The 15,181-nt window shown below is 43.0% G+C and overlaps 1 protein-coding gene across 16 annotated transcripts in view; it reads left to right on the forward strand.

Moving 5' to 3' along the window:
- scrib (scribble planar cell polarity protein) overlaps nucleotides 1–15,181 on the forward strand; it is a 61,745-nt gene that overhangs the window by 16,303 nt on the left and 30,261 nt on the right. For all 16 annotated transcript variants that reach the window (XM_035611797.2, XM_035611802.2, XM_035611796.2 and 13 more), the window contains exons 2-10: nucleotides 9,144–9,261; nucleotides 10,324–10,402; nucleotides 11,086–11,175; nucleotides 11,755–11,811; nucleotides 12,501–12,564; nucleotides 13,921–13,995; nucleotides 14,155–14,299; nucleotides 14,592–14,710; nucleotides 14,831–15,030. In XM_035611797.2, coding sequence (XP_035467690.1) covers nucleotides 9,144–9,261; nucleotides 10,324–10,402; nucleotides 11,086–11,175; nucleotides 11,755–11,811; nucleotides 12,501–12,564; nucleotides 13,921–13,995; nucleotides 14,155–14,299; nucleotides 14,592–14,710; nucleotides 14,831–15,030 — 947 coding nt within the window. The remainder of the gene's footprint in view (nucleotides 1–9,143; nucleotides 9,262–10,323; nucleotides 10,403–11,085; nucleotides 11,176–11,754; nucleotides 11,812–12,500; nucleotides 12,565–13,920; nucleotides 13,996–14,154; nucleotides 14,300–14,591; nucleotides 14,711–14,830; nucleotides 15,031–15,181) is intronic.

The raw sequence follows: 15,181 nt of genomic DNA on the forward strand, positions 1-15,181 counted from the left end.
GACACCGAGCCACATGCTCCTGATAGGGAGGCCCAACCTGGACACACAATGACTCAATTGTAGCGAGGTTGCTAGTGCACTCATGACACACACAGTTAGTACGTTTTTAGAGGTTTAATAATCAACGTTGTGAACAAGCTTTGATAATATTTCTTGCTGATTTAAGTAACTTCCATTACATTAAGTATGCTACGTATTTGTGGTTTCTGTGTATATATTTGCCTGTTAAATGCTGTTTTAGTATTCATTTTCCAAATCAAGCAGCTACAGAACTACTTAGTGTTCCACTTATTGTTGCTAATGTTTTTATTCATATCATGTGCTGACCATGCCAAATAGCCAGAAAAGTACCAGTCAAGTTGCATGGCCCAGGTATATACAACACCTGGGCCATGCAGTGCCAGAGGCCCTGGTTGCTGTGTTGATCACCTATAACATGGCTCAACCATGGGACAAGCTAAGAGCTGGCAGGCAGGCAGGCAGGCAGGCAGGCAGCACATACCGGATCCAGCCCATCCAGGAAGCAGCCAAACGTCCTCTGTGGACTATAAACAATAGAACTTCTGCTTTTATGTCACGTTTGGAGGAACACAAAGAATGACAAAGCATGTGATGAAGTCAGGGAGAGTGCGTGGAGGTGAAGGGTCTTCTTGCTGTATGAGCACATAGCTTGAGAATCTTGGGGCCATTAGCTCCACTGAATGGGAGCAGTGTGCTCTTGATTGGCAATTAATACATTTGCACCAGTCCCTTTGTTTTCACTTTTTGGCAATGCTTTGCTCAGTGACTTTTCAGACACCTGCTGGACCAGTCAAAATTTACATTTCCAGGCAGTGTTGGTGTTGATGATGCCGCACCCTCTTTGAATTTGGTTCATCACCAGGGAAACTTCCCAGCACCCGGCTGTTTGCTCATAGCTGTTTGTAGTTAGAAGTTGTTATATTGTTTCCTGCTTTCCCTAATGTAGGTTGCTGTCCATAACGATGTGTTCTGATTGTGAACTGGATGAGAGGCTTCATGAAATCTGAAACAAGCAAACTGTAGTCAGGTATAAAGGCTCTGAAAAGAAGTTCAAGGATTTCAGCTCGTTTGCTGCTTTGAATTTGGTTTGAATTGCAAATCCACACTGGGACTCTAATGCTCTTTCTCTCTCTTTCTGTGCATTTGTGTTGATCAAGTTGTAGACATGGTGTCCCAGAACTGGTGTTGCAAGCGTTTCTATCACTGTGACTGTTTTAGAAACCAAAGCAGTGATTAGCCCACCAATAAGGCAACGGCAGATGGATTACTTGGCTATTCTTAAAATGCTGACTGGAAATCGCTTGACTGCACCAAGCAGTCACCATTCTTGGTTGTGGAGAGGATAACATTATTATACATTTGGTACTAGTTCATTGAAAAAGTTTAAACAGACTCATTCATTGTACCTTGGTATGGGATGGCATCAGCAGTAAATGTATAGAAGCAGTTGATTTTGGAACAGCATTTGGCATTAACAGTAGCTTTTCAGTGGTTTGAGGTGTTATTGTCTACATTATCATTGTTTCAGTCTATTGCTGTCACAGAAGGTTCCCTCTTCTCTTGAGCAGTTGTTTTCCTCAACAACAGCCTGTTTATACAGGCTTGGATGCTGTAAATACATGAGTTCACTCATATACACACAATCATAAACACACATTAACTGTCCAAACCCCCTCAGCCAGGGCCATCCACCCATTCCTCCGAGCTTACCCTGACTCATTCTCTCTAAAGAAGTCACAAAGCAAAAACATTTTGTTGTAGCCATCATTTTCTTTAGTGATTGTTGCCCTAGGTGCCCTAAATCTAGTCCCAGTCAGCTCTGATTGTAGCTATAATGTCATAGCTGCGTTCACACAGATCTAACTGAAATGAACTAACTGGCTTTGTTCTGGATTGTCCTGTTTTCATCCAGTAAATCTCATGCAGTCACTATTTTCTCTCCCCTCAAATTGCAAATGTGTGGTTGTATTGAGAATGTCAGTTTTTTTCTGAAATACATTTTTTATTGTACAGCTTTTTATTTCCCCTTGCTGTCTGTCAGAACAGGTCTTGGCTGCTATAGTTCAAGACCACTAATGTGGTGCAGTAGGCTCAGACACTGTGTTTGATCAAAGTGACCAGGACAGGTGTAAGTAGATGGAAGTCAGTCAGGCCGTCAGTCACACCCATCTCTCTGTGTGGCCTGTTCAGCCTAGAGGACTGGAGCTGGATAAGGGTAGTCATGACTGGCCACGTAAGTGAAACATAAAAACCTGCACACTTATGCAAGCTGTCTATAATTGCACACAATGAATGGGTTTACTTTGAGTTAGGTTTCTTGTAGATTGTGTGGGAGGATATTTGATTAAGTAAATAGAATTAGCTGTGCCGTCTTAAATGAAACTCACATGACACAGTTGCTACTGTGTTTGTGGACTTGGTTGTTCTTAGTCGTTTCTTTTTATTCTTTGTCTCTCAAAAGCACACAATACACACACCTGAGCTACAAGGAGTAGAGAGTCAGTGTGTGTGAGAGGCTGAGGAACTGAGGTTTATGGTTAGGCAGTGCAGAAGAACTCTTTGTCTGATGTGTGTGGTTAGAAGCACCTCAAACATTCTACCACCGACAGTGTCGAGTGGTAACGCTGAAAGCTTCAGTTTACATTGTTGACAAGCGTTTAGCAAAGCAGACATGGTTGACTTCCTCCACTGTTCTGTGAACTGCTGTTTTGAAGCCTTAAGTTTAGGATTTTACCCAGTGCCGTCTTGTTTTTTTTAAACCGGCAGTGATGTTATTTGCAGGAGCGGGGCTTCGTCATGACGTAGAGCTCTTCCACCAACACCTGCACCTTGGTACCAATGTCCCAATGAATACCATTCTTTATCTTTTAATTAACTCTAAATGAGACCATCATTTACAAAATAAACACCATGCTGTATTAAAGAAGACTTAAAACTAGAGATTGAGTCCATGAACTCCTCAGGTGTAAGTTTACTGACGTTATAAATCAAGTGTGAAGTAGGGTCATTCTCACATAGACTTCAAACAGTGGAGTCGCCCTCTGCTGGTCATTCAAGATAATACAGGCACTTCCTCATCAGCTTCCCTTCCTGGATTTGGTGACTACCTCCATTTTTATATTCCATCTATGAGAAGACTGTCACTGCGTGCCGGTCCTTCCCCCAAGCTTTCAAAACACACAACAGATGCATGTTTTTGCTGCTCCTGCACGCATGACTCTTCGGTTGATGCTGCACTTTATCAATCAAATCACCATGTTCATGTTGAATTTTGAAAGGGTACATCTAACTGTCAGGTAACCGTGGAAACTGCTAACTGTTTCATCCCTAGTGTGGAGCAGCTTCACTCTGGTAGAGATAACTTCACACGCCTCTTTATACCCAAACTGTAATTTACAATTAGCCTGGCCTGACATAGCCTATCAGCCGCTTCTTCATCAATTGTAGGTTATATTTTTAATATATTGTTATATCATTTTTTTATTGCAATATTTCATCAATGCATGTTTTATCTTTATCTTTTCTTTATAGGTCACCAAAACCGCTCTCTGACGTAATCTGTAAAAAATTAAAGGAGAATGGCACTTCTGATCTCGGATTAAATCGTATTTTTGTGTGTTGGCTCTCATAATTTGTAGAGTTGGTGCGGGTAATAAAAAACCATAACCCACGCATCACTTGTGTGTGGGGCACGTTGTATTCAACAATATGAGGCTTAGTGCACTAGAATTACATTATTAACACTCTGTCTATCAGGGAAAAGGGCAGTCAGTTGAGATAATTTGTTGGTCAGTTGCTCAAGTCTCTGTCCCCATTAGTGGAGCACTGTGGGAATCCATTGTTTACCCTCCAGTCTTCATTAATAGTCCACTGTCACTCACTTTCTCTCAGCTCCCCGCTCTACTTCGCCCACAAGCTTACTTTTCTTCTTTCCACTTTTCTACACACTTGCCTCTTCTGTCCTTCTTAATCATCCCTGCCTTTTTGTCATCCTTTGCCACTTCCCTCAAGTCTTCATCCTTCCATATCCAGCCCTCTCTCTCTCTCCTTCTCCCTCTCCCTCGCCTCTGTGATTCCCTCTTGGACAATGGAAGAATCCCCTGGCCTGGCTGCAGGGTGGCGTGGGGGGGAAAGTGAGGGTTAGCCTGTGACTGACAGCCCTGTGTGGCGCTGCTGCTTGCCCTTTGTCCTTCTGCCAAGGAAAATTGAGAGAATCCAGGGAGGTGGAGCAGTGGAAGGGAGGAGGGGGTGGGGACCCGTTAGGGTGTCATTCATGTGTAGAAGTTTTTGGAACTTTGCAACTTCAGCCCATGTTGCTCCATTTGCATTTGCGAGTGACTGAAAATGTAGTCTTACTGGTGCATGTGCTTTAAGTTTCTAATAACTTGTATTTAGTAAGATGAGGAGTGATTCTCAGTGCACAACTACCGTGTGCCAGAGCTGTCCTGTCTGTGCTCAGTTTATGCCACAACAATGACTGCAGCTATCTGTAGAAACAAGTGTGCAGTAATGAGGCTGGCCATTCGAGTGACCGAGCAAGTTACTCAGTCGACCAAATCCTCTCTGCTTTTTATTTCCCCGGACACTGAAAGAGTCCAGGCCAGCGCAAAATGCTATGCCCTCCCCTCCCCTGTCTTTGAGCCCCTCACCCCAGCGTTGTGTGTGCTGTGAGTGTAGTTCGTATGCATTGTGAAGGAATGGGTATTGGGAAGAGTGGGGACATAAGGACTAGGCTGGAGACGGGGAAGAATGTAGAATGTGTGAATTGGAATTGCAGAGGAAAGGAAGTTCATGCCTTCGACACACTATGCGATTTTCAAAGTGGTCAGATCTCTGTACCGTTCACATTACACGACATACTTTCTTGTAATCGCAGACTTTCAGTCGTTGTGCTGTTCACACTACATGACTCATCTGTGTAAAAAGAAAAGAAAAAGAAACTATTCATTAGATTGCAGAAAACTCTTATGTTGACAGGTCAGAAACAGGAAGTAGTTTGAGCGGACACTGTGCGAACAGAGAGAAATAACTTGACTAGTTAATATGTGGTTCCGTTATAAAGCAGCTCGATGTTACTTTTGTAACACTCTTCATCTGTTTCAGTGAAAACGCACAACTCGACTTGAAAAAAGCCCTGCATATAGTCTGCGTAGTGCTTTGTTCAGAAACACGTAAAAGTCAGCGACTGTGTGGAGAGTGTTGTTGTGCTACAGTTCCTCCCCTGTGTTTCCAGGTCGAAACACTCACTTCCTGTCACATCACAGCTCACTGCAGTATATGGTTCCCCGACACGTCCAGATATTTATCCTGCTAGATATCTGGCGATTCACTTTGATCGCGTTGTTGCTAGTTCACACATATTGATCGACTGTTGATTTGCGAGTCCCGATTTCCTCAGATTTCCTGCTACGCCAGGATTTGTCGTCAAGCGGAAAATCTGGCTTAAAATTGTGTGTGAACTTGGCATCACTTGAAAAATTTATGACAGAATATAAGAGAGAATGAATGGCCAACTGTTGAAAAGCAAGATGAGTGGGTCCATGGATTAAATGCCTTGGCGGGCTGATATCTGAGAGTTGGCTCAGCTGCTTTTTTAGTTTCACGCGTGCGTGCGTGCGTGCGGGCGGGCGGGCGGGGCAAGAAGAGCCTGCTCGGTCTGTAGTCTGATGGCATGATTGGAAGGAAACTGTAAGCTAAATGGAGTCACTTGACTGGAACACTGCAGCCTCTGTGGACATCAGGCTCCAGCTCAGTGCATCATACAGAGAACTTACAGTTTACTCGTTTCTTGCCTCTGGGACATCGGTTGTAGTTACATTTGATACAAGTGATTTGTTTGGTGTGATGTGAGGTCCTCCCTGTGAATTTACAGCACACATAAACACACTTAATCAACACACAAATATGCATGTTAACATACTGCTGAATCCCCCACATGCACACCCCCTGAGTCTTACTACAGCGTGTGTGTGTGTGTGTGTGTGTGTGTGTGTGTGTGTGTGTGTGTGTGTGTGTGTGTGTGTGTGTGTGTGTGTGTGTGTGTGTGTGTGTGTGTGTGTGTGTGTGTGTGTGTGTGTGTGTGTGTGTGTGTGTGTGTGTGTTTTTTTGACTTAAAGACCTACAGCACAGTATCCTGGTTGTCTGATATATACACATCACACAGGCTCATGAACACAGTCAAGCAGGATGATGCAGATAAGACAAAGAAAAGTATTTTACAGCTTTAGGTATGACTCTGATCTTTCATTTAACCAAAAACTCCTAGAAATGGACTTACTGGTCAAGCAAACCGGTTGTAAAACTAGTGTTCATTTCCAGTTCTGATGCTTACCTTGTTGTGCTTGTTTTTGTTGTAAACAACAATATTTGCTGTGAATGCTATTTTAGCACATGTAGTACATGATATTGTCCTGGTCCTGGGCTGTGGTGACTGGTGCTGAGACACTCCCTCATTAAATGGACTGTAAATGGACTGTATTTATGTAGCTCTTTCCTAGTCATATTGACAACTCAAAGCGCTTTACTGGAAAGTCACATTCACCAATTCACACACATTCATACAGCGCTGCTATTTACCCCGCATTTTTCTGTCACATTCATTCACATTCATACACTGTCGGAAGAGGCAATTTAGGGTTAAGTGTCTTCCCCAAGGATACAACGGCATGTGGACTGGCGGAAGCTGGGATCCCAGTTGTAAAGGAAATGTAGCACAGTGGTTGCTACCTCTCTCTACAGTGTTAGACAAGCCCAGTTAAGTAAAGGCTGGCTGGGTTACTGAACGGACTGCCGTGGCTCACCAACACAACCAAGAGACGTGCTGGTGGTACACTAAATGCCACTGCTCCCACTTCTTATTCCAAATGACCAATTGATCCGTACACCACTTTTGGCGTCTGTTTCATTTAAAGTGTATCACTCGGTGGGAAACAGCAGGGAAATCACTAGAGCCTGATTGATAGTGGATTTTTGGGGCCAATGCTGATATTACAGAGTAAAAATTTCGGATATTGCCCGATATTCTTTATATGTATGGGGAAGCTCATTTCAACACATGAAACATCTACATATTGCAATCTATATATAACAAACTCATATATTTTACATATAAAAACTGTAAATATAGCTGTGAAATATACATGTTAAAAGTACAATATTTCCCTCTGAAATGTAGTGGAGTAGAAGTATAAAGTAGCAGAAATATTTCTGCAACTCAGTGGTGGATTGAGTCTGTTGTGTTGATTTCAAGCTACGTTGTTACCTGGTCGGTGAGATGCTGAGCTGAAAGATAACCACGTAGCTACTTTCATAGCTTGTCAGCTGAGTGGAAGCTAATGTGTGAGCATCTTAGCCCATTCTACATGTAACGCTATGTTTTAACATTAATAGTAATGTAACTAACGGTAACGTGACATGTATTCACACCTAACTGTTTTGTCTGGGTCTCGCACTTTGGCTCTCGCCCTCCAACCAGACAGGACCAGTGGTCGCATTTACAAAAGTTAAGTCTGTTTGTGACCGTTAACATTGTACATTACCAGCTACATATTGCTAAAGATTACATGTTTTGATGTGTGGTTTCCAGTGGTGGAATGTAACTAAGTACATTTACTCAAGAACTGTACTTTAGCACAATACAATTTAGAGGTACTTATACTTTATACGATATCAAGAGTGGGGAGAAATGCACTGATGTCAACGCTATTGGGTGATTTCTTTAGTCTAAATGGAAGAATTGTTGATTGTCAGCAGTACACTGTATATGAGAGGTCTGTCTCAGCTGACGCAGAGTTGTTTGGGAGTTAGAAGGATTATGTTTTCTTGTAGCTCTTATCCAAATACTTTCTACCTGAGTAGCTTTCTTCCTGGGTGTCACCTGTTCTCCCAGCCTCTTAGGTGCCGGTTTCTGATCACATGGTTGTCGTCAGCTTCTACAGTATTTCCTATTTTCTGCCACCTGATACTCAGTGAGCCAACACCCTCTTTCTCTCTTTTTCTCTTTCTGGCTGTGTCCTTTCCTGTGTTTATCTCTTCATTCCTCCTCCCATTTCCCTCTCCATCGTGTGGGAATACAAATACGAAGTACTATGGAATATTCATGAGAATATCCTGGGGGGGGGGGTTGCCTTTGTTGCCACCTCGCTCCCACCTCGCTCCCCATCCAAACACAATACACATAACTAGTTAAGAGCAGAAGGTGTCTGTCATCGTGGAGCTGAACTGCACAGAGTGTGTCAACACGAGCCTGACTGTACACACCAAAGAATGTTTCCTGTTATCTGATTTACTACATGTGAAGAAGGAGGACCTTTTCCAATTAAGTATATAAATCTCTCTGGTTATTGACACGCAGAAGGGATGTTTTCAGCGCACGACTGTCTGAGGTTTCATTTGAATAAAATGTTTGACTCTAAATATCTGTGTTCCTCATACACTGGGCCTCTGTGGCTGATTGAGGGGTTAATGACTGCACAGTCTTGGCCTGTTGCTCGTGCTGCTCCATTCTAGCCCTTCTTGTCTGTCAATCTGAACCACAGATGACACACAGGCGCTCACAGCACTGCTGGCAGAGGAATGTGTCTGGGAGCTGTCCTCTCCACAACCAGGCTCTTGTGAAAGCTCTTGGCATGGCCACAGCACTATGCTCAGCTCTCCTATCGAAAGACACTTTGGTTGGTTGGCTCTGCCACAGTGAAGAGGAGTTTTTGGAAATATGTTGATGGAATGCTTTAAAAAGCAGCTCTGGAAAGCTGTGAACACACAGGAAGTGTGTTTACTTACAGTTATGATCTAATGCTCCTGGTAGGGCACAGAGCCTAAAATATTAGTGAACCCATTTGGTCATTGATTAACCAGTTGAATTGTTTAGCTTTGTTTTACGTCACTGTAACAGTGTGTCCTCTATGATTTTTTTCAGCACTGAGCTGCAGGACAACCAACACTGTAGCTACACTACTCCAAATCAATGTAGTGCTGCCTTAAATGTTGGTTCAGATTTGAGGTTAGGTGCTTGTCAGTTGGTGCATCATTACTGTTTTGAATTATGAAATCCAATATTTGGACTGCATAAGTAAATGTTTTATGTTCTGTTTCAACTAATGTAGTATCATTTGTCTCCCCAGCCCTTCTTCAGACTCCTGAACCTACGGAAGCTCGGCCTGAGTGACAATGAGATCCAGAGGCTCCCACCTGAGGTGGCCAACTTCATGCAGCTGGTGGAACTGGACATCTCCAGAAACGGTACGTAAATACAGAAACCAGTTCACTGTGCCTTTGTGAATCAATTAAGATGCTGAAGAGAATGTATTATAGATCTAGACCCCATCCGGAGGTGGTCTGGGATGCATGTGGTCATGGAGACATGAAAGGGGTGAAATGAGGTGTGATGTCCACTTGTGATTGGAACAAGGCCCATGAATCTCCACAAGTCACAGAGATATAAGAACTCATTATATTATTTTGCAACCCATCATCTGTAACACACAAATATCTTGCCCTCTATTTGTCCTTGCATGCTGCACACGCACGTACTGAAGGGCCTGTGTGGTAGATGTGCTACACACTGCCCAAGGTTCTGTTAGAGCCGTGCAGTGGCCATCTGTCTACCCGGCTGCCTCCCTGCTCCTGCTGCAGTGTTCTAGGCTTCTTGGTCGGGAAAGTGCTTCTCCTGGTCAGACCGTTAGGTCACATTTCTAATTATACCTTCTAAAGGTGCAACAGAAAGAGCAGGCAAAGGTTAACCTTGGTCTCTGCCTTTATCCCTTTATCATTTTAACGTATATCTCACTGCACTTACTGTATTACCAGTTATCATATGGGGATAAGTTGTAGTCATCGACTAACTTCAGCTCAATTACTTTTCACTGTGAAGGTTCAAAATAACAGTGATCCATTTTAAATAAAGCAAAGCTTTTATGATGAATGAATAAATTATTGATATCAAACAGATCTCTGACTAGTTGACATCATTTGAGAAGTTGGTGGGTCCAACACCATCCAGCTGACTTTGTTCAATGTTGTAACACATGACATTACTCACTATGTAAAGTGCCTTGAGACAATGTATGTTGTGATATGGCGCTATACAAATAAAATTGAATTGAATTGAATTGAAATTACTCAAAACACTTTCCCCTTTGTCTGTGTCATTTTCCTTCCTCTCACTGCCTTTTATCCCCATCTGGTTGTGGTTACAAAGAAGTTCAAAATATTTTGTCTGTAGAATACGATCCCTTTCCTTCTACATCTATATGATAGAGGTGCTGACTCCTTTCTCCCCCAACCACCTCTTTTCTCCTGCAGACATTCCTGAGATCCCAGAGAGCATCAAATTTTGCAGGGCCTTGGAGATAGCAGACTTCAGTGGAAACCCCCTGTCCAGGTAAGTGGATCGGAACTGCCCATCACTCACTTCATCAACACTGTGAGAACATATTGTGTTTGTCCAGATAGAACGAGGGGGAGCATACCACCACTAGCTTGACTGCTTTAATTACTGTGCAGCGAATGACTCCGATTGTGTTTGAATGTACAATTCAACCTGGTGAGTAACTGCATTGGAAATCATTCATATGCTGAGAAATAATTCTATAGCCTGGTATCAGTAGATGTTAATGGGCCTGGAACCTGGGTCCATTTCCATTTCCAAGAGGTAATATCAAAGATCACGGAACAGACAGACAACCAATCACAAATAAAGAAATACTGCCGCATACAACACTTGTTTGTTCCTCTTTTGGTGACGATGAGTTCATTTATTACTACAGATCTTTCCACATCAACGACAGCTATTTTGGTTCTTGTGTCAATCCTGCCCCGTTTAACGATGGATGGAGAAGGGTCTGAATGGGAGTTGGGCCGTACCCATACAGTATACAAGAGCAGATAAAAGTGGGAATTATTCATCGTACAGAACAAATGCCCTTTGTGAAATGTTTTCTCTTAGTGGCTGTGAAGGTAAACCTAATTAAGGATGTCAGTAGCTTTGAGCGATGTATAGAAAAGGAATAGAAACACTGACGTCCCTATGAGACACTCATTCTCCCTCGTGTCTTTCTCCCTCAGATTGCCAGATGGTTTCACTCAACTCCGAGCGCTGGCTCACTTGGCACTCAATGATGTGTCATTACAGACGCTGCCCAACGACATTGGAAAGTATGTACACATGCACCGTGGCTCATCGTACAATATTTAATAAGGTCAATGTGCTTTTCTCTTTCAAAATGTAATAATGGTACATTTAAAAAAACAAACCATTATCTCTGGGGACAACGAGGAGTTCATCTGACCAACTCTTCGTCCACATAATTTAGAATAATTCTTATTAATTGGAAACTGCAGAAATGATTTGTTAATTTGTATCAACTAGCTGATTAATCACTAAATTTTTAAGCAGAAATATCTCCACTCTCTAGTTTCAGCTTTTGTGAGGATGTTCAGTGTTTTATTTCTGAACTGTAAGATAAACATTTTTGGCCACCGACTGAAGACCTCAGACACAAATGGATCCATTATACAATAGGAGACTAGGTAGACTGAAGGAGTGTGATTCTGGTGTCTAGTGGGCTCTGAGGCAGCTGGGCTCCGTTCAGATGGATGGAGGATCCCCTCACCATGCCATGCACCCCAGACGAACAGACCTGCCATCTGACTTACCAACCTGCCTCTTCTCTCTCCTCTCTCCTCTCTCACTCCCCCAACCCCTCTCTTTATTTTGCTTGCCTTCTTTCATAGCCTCGCCAACCTGGTGACGTTGGAGCTCAGAGAGAACCTGCTGAAGTCTCTGCCCTCGTAAGTGTGCGATTCTAAAGCAATACACGTTTTGTGAAAATCAGAGAATATTTCCTCACCGTCCGTTAGCTGTCGTTTCTGTGTGCCAGAAAAAAAATCCGCTGTTTGGGCTCAGCCCAGGCTCTGTAAATCAAAAACAAAACAGATGGTGTGGACCACAACTCAAAACACTGTGTAGTTTGTACACATCACTCCCCGACAGGTTAAGAGGCGAGCTAAGGGGTGATGCTACGACTCAGGGGTGTTAGCGCGTTGGTGTCACAGGCCCGAGGCTGCGGGTCAGAGGCTCAGTCAGAGGCTCAGTCAGAGTAGTAAAATCAACAACAACAACAAAGAGAGAGACTAGATTTCTCCAAAATTAAGCCCAGTGCTGAGCTTAGTCTTTTATCCAATTCCCCACAATCTCCATCGAGCACAGTAAACACCCACTGACAGCACAAGATGACAATGGTTACATAATGTATGAAGAAGTGTCAAAGTTTAGATCAGCATTAGATTCTTCTCTTTTCAAATTCAATAGTTTGATGAAAGAAATATAATTTATTAATTTCTTATCTAACTCAATGTGAATATATGGTTTGTTTTAATCATATGCACATTTCTGTCCTTTGTTGTTTCAGGTTGCACATTTACTGTAGCTTAACATCTTACATCTTACCACTTGTGCTATTTTGTGTGTGTGTGTTCAGGTCGCTCTCTTTCCTGGTGAAACTGGAACAATTGGACTTGGGCAGCAATGAACTTGAAGTTTTGGTAAGTGAACAACTCATACTGTTATATAATTAAGCAGAAGCTCACTTCAGTCCATGGTATGTCCTCATTATACCACAGTTAAGAGTCGTTGTTGTTCAACCTCCTTAACTGTGGCATGATGAGGATAGACCACGGACTGAAGTGAGCTATTGATTTTATAAAACGGTTAATGTAAAAAGTATGTCCAAATAAAAGTAATAGACACAGTCCAATTAGATTTTTTTATTTCGTCAAAAAAGCTTCTTTTTTTTTACAAATACAAAAAGGTAGTCCCTCCTGGCTGCCTGCACAGTGCACGGCGGTTGCTATGCGACACACTGTAGCGTTCCTCAGAAAGAAGGCTATGAGACTGGAGCTGGGTCCACAGGCTACTGTGGGCCGCAGCCCATTCCAAAACTACAACCACTCAACCTCACAACCTCACCGTGTGCTTTGAGCTCTCGTTAGTTCCCTCAACTTCACTACTACTCACGTCTATTTACATCATTATTTCCTCAGTCAAGTGATAAGGAACCTTTGCAATGCGACATCATATCAGTTGTATATGCTCATTATACACCGGATATGAACCAATCAGCTCGCTTGATTTGAGCTAGCCGTTTTCTAAATATAAAGCAAATGATACATTCTATCATGAAGTATTCAAACAACAACCATGGTTGTGTCTTAAATGAAGACATTATATATTTTTACTATGAGTGCAGCACACACACACACAGAGTGAGAGGTATCCCACACGTCCCTCAAGATGGTAATTATGATCCAAACCATGTTTACCTTGCAAAACACAGCAGAGCCAGTCAGACCTGAAGCTGAGCTGCACTGTACCCCAGGCTGAGCGCTACTGTGAGCCTGTCTCAATAGAACAGGATAAACAAGGATCTAATGATCTGACGAGGGCGGAGACTGAGCAAACAGTTGACATCATGATGGAAACTCGTCTATCTGCATGTCTTGTCAGAAGCAACTGCTTCTTTCACAATCTCTTTAATTCAGTTCATCACTTAGGTTTGAGCTAACTTCCACCAAGTGTGTCTGAGCCTGAACAAAGATCCTACAAAGAGAAGAACTGCATTCAACTGCAACTGCTGTGTGTGTGTGTGTGTGTGTGTGTGTGTGTGTGTGTGTGTGTGTGTGTGTGTGTGTGTGTGTGTGTGTGTGTGTGTGTGTGTGTGTGTGTGTGTGTGTGTGTGTGTGTGTGTGTGTGTGTGTGTGTGTGTGTGTGTGTGTTTAGGGCACATGATTTCTGTTTGCTGTGACCTCATCCCCTCTTATTAGTTAACGGAGCAGATTTCCACTCACTGTTGTTCAAGTTCACTGACTTCCCTGTCTAAACAACCTCCTCCTATCTGTCAGCCGGACACCCTCGGTGCCCTCCCCAACCTGAGGGAGCTGTGGCTGGACCGTAACCAGTTGTCCTCATTACCACCAGTAAGTATCATCTACTACCATAAATGTTTTTGGTGATTTGCCCTGTTCCAAAAATCTTTCTTTATAACCGTCACATGTAGGATTACCTCCTTGTAGCAAACATCCTTCCCCTGTTTCTCTTGTGAAGGTAATGGTTGTATTATGTGGTATTTATTGTAGGAGCTAGGGAACCTCCGGAGACTGGTATGTCTGGATGTGTCAGAGAATCGTCTGGAGGAGCTTCCTTCAGAGATCAACGGTCTCCTGGCTCTTACCGACCTGCTGCTCACACAGAACCTGCTGGAGGTCATCCCAGACAGCATAGGTGAAAAATACAAGGGCAGCGGCAGCAGTTACTGTCATCTTTCCATTGCTCCCTTGGAAACGGCATTAGCTATCATTTGTGTTGCTCTTGGGTTGTATATTAAAATATTTATATTTATATTTATATTTAGGGCCCAATACTATTTCATTCCCTCCCCACTGTGTAGGTTACTTTGCAATGCTGAGTAAGAACAACGCTGCCCTCTAGTGGCAAATATTTCAAACATTACGCTCACACAGGCAAGATGTTTTGTGGTAAACATTTGCTAAATGCTGTTGTGTTTTGTCTCTAGGTTGTCTGAAACAGCTGTCTATACTGAAGGTGGACCAGAACAGACTGAGTCAACTGACTGATTCAATAGGAGAGTGTGAAAACCTCACAGAACTCGTATTGACAGAGAACCTTTTACAAGTAGGGAGATATAAACTACTTACGACTGCCTTGCACTGACCCATCTGGGATTTTAGCATGCCCAATGTTTCAATTTTGATTTCACTAATTATTAATGGTCTCATTCTCACCCCCTTGAAGTCCCTTCCTCGCTCTCTGGGCAAGCTGAAGAAGCTGACCAACCTGAATGTAGACCGCAACCGTTTGGGCAGCGTGCCCAAAGAGCTGGGCGGGTGTGCCAGCCTCAACGTTCTCTCACTGAGAGACAACCGCCTGGGCAAACTACCTGCTGAGCTTGCAGATGCTACTGAGTTGCATGTGCTGGATGTGGCTGGAAACAGGTGACCTCATGGAACACCATGAACTGTCAATGATGCTCTGCAGTTTTGTGCTCAGTGGTTCAAGATTTAACTTAAATGACATTTGCCAAAATTTACTTTAACATTTTCCAGCATTATACTGAGACATTGCAACTCTAATGTTACCCTTTTA

Source organism: Scophthalmus maximus, chromosome 16 (assembly GCF_022379125.1).
Source record: "Scophthalmus maximus strain ysfricsl-2021 chromosome 16, ASM2237912v1, whole genome shotgun sequence".
NCBI classification, from domain to species: Eukaryota; Metazoa; Chordata; class Actinopteri; order Pleuronectiformes; family Scophthalmidae; genus Scophthalmus; species Scophthalmus maximus.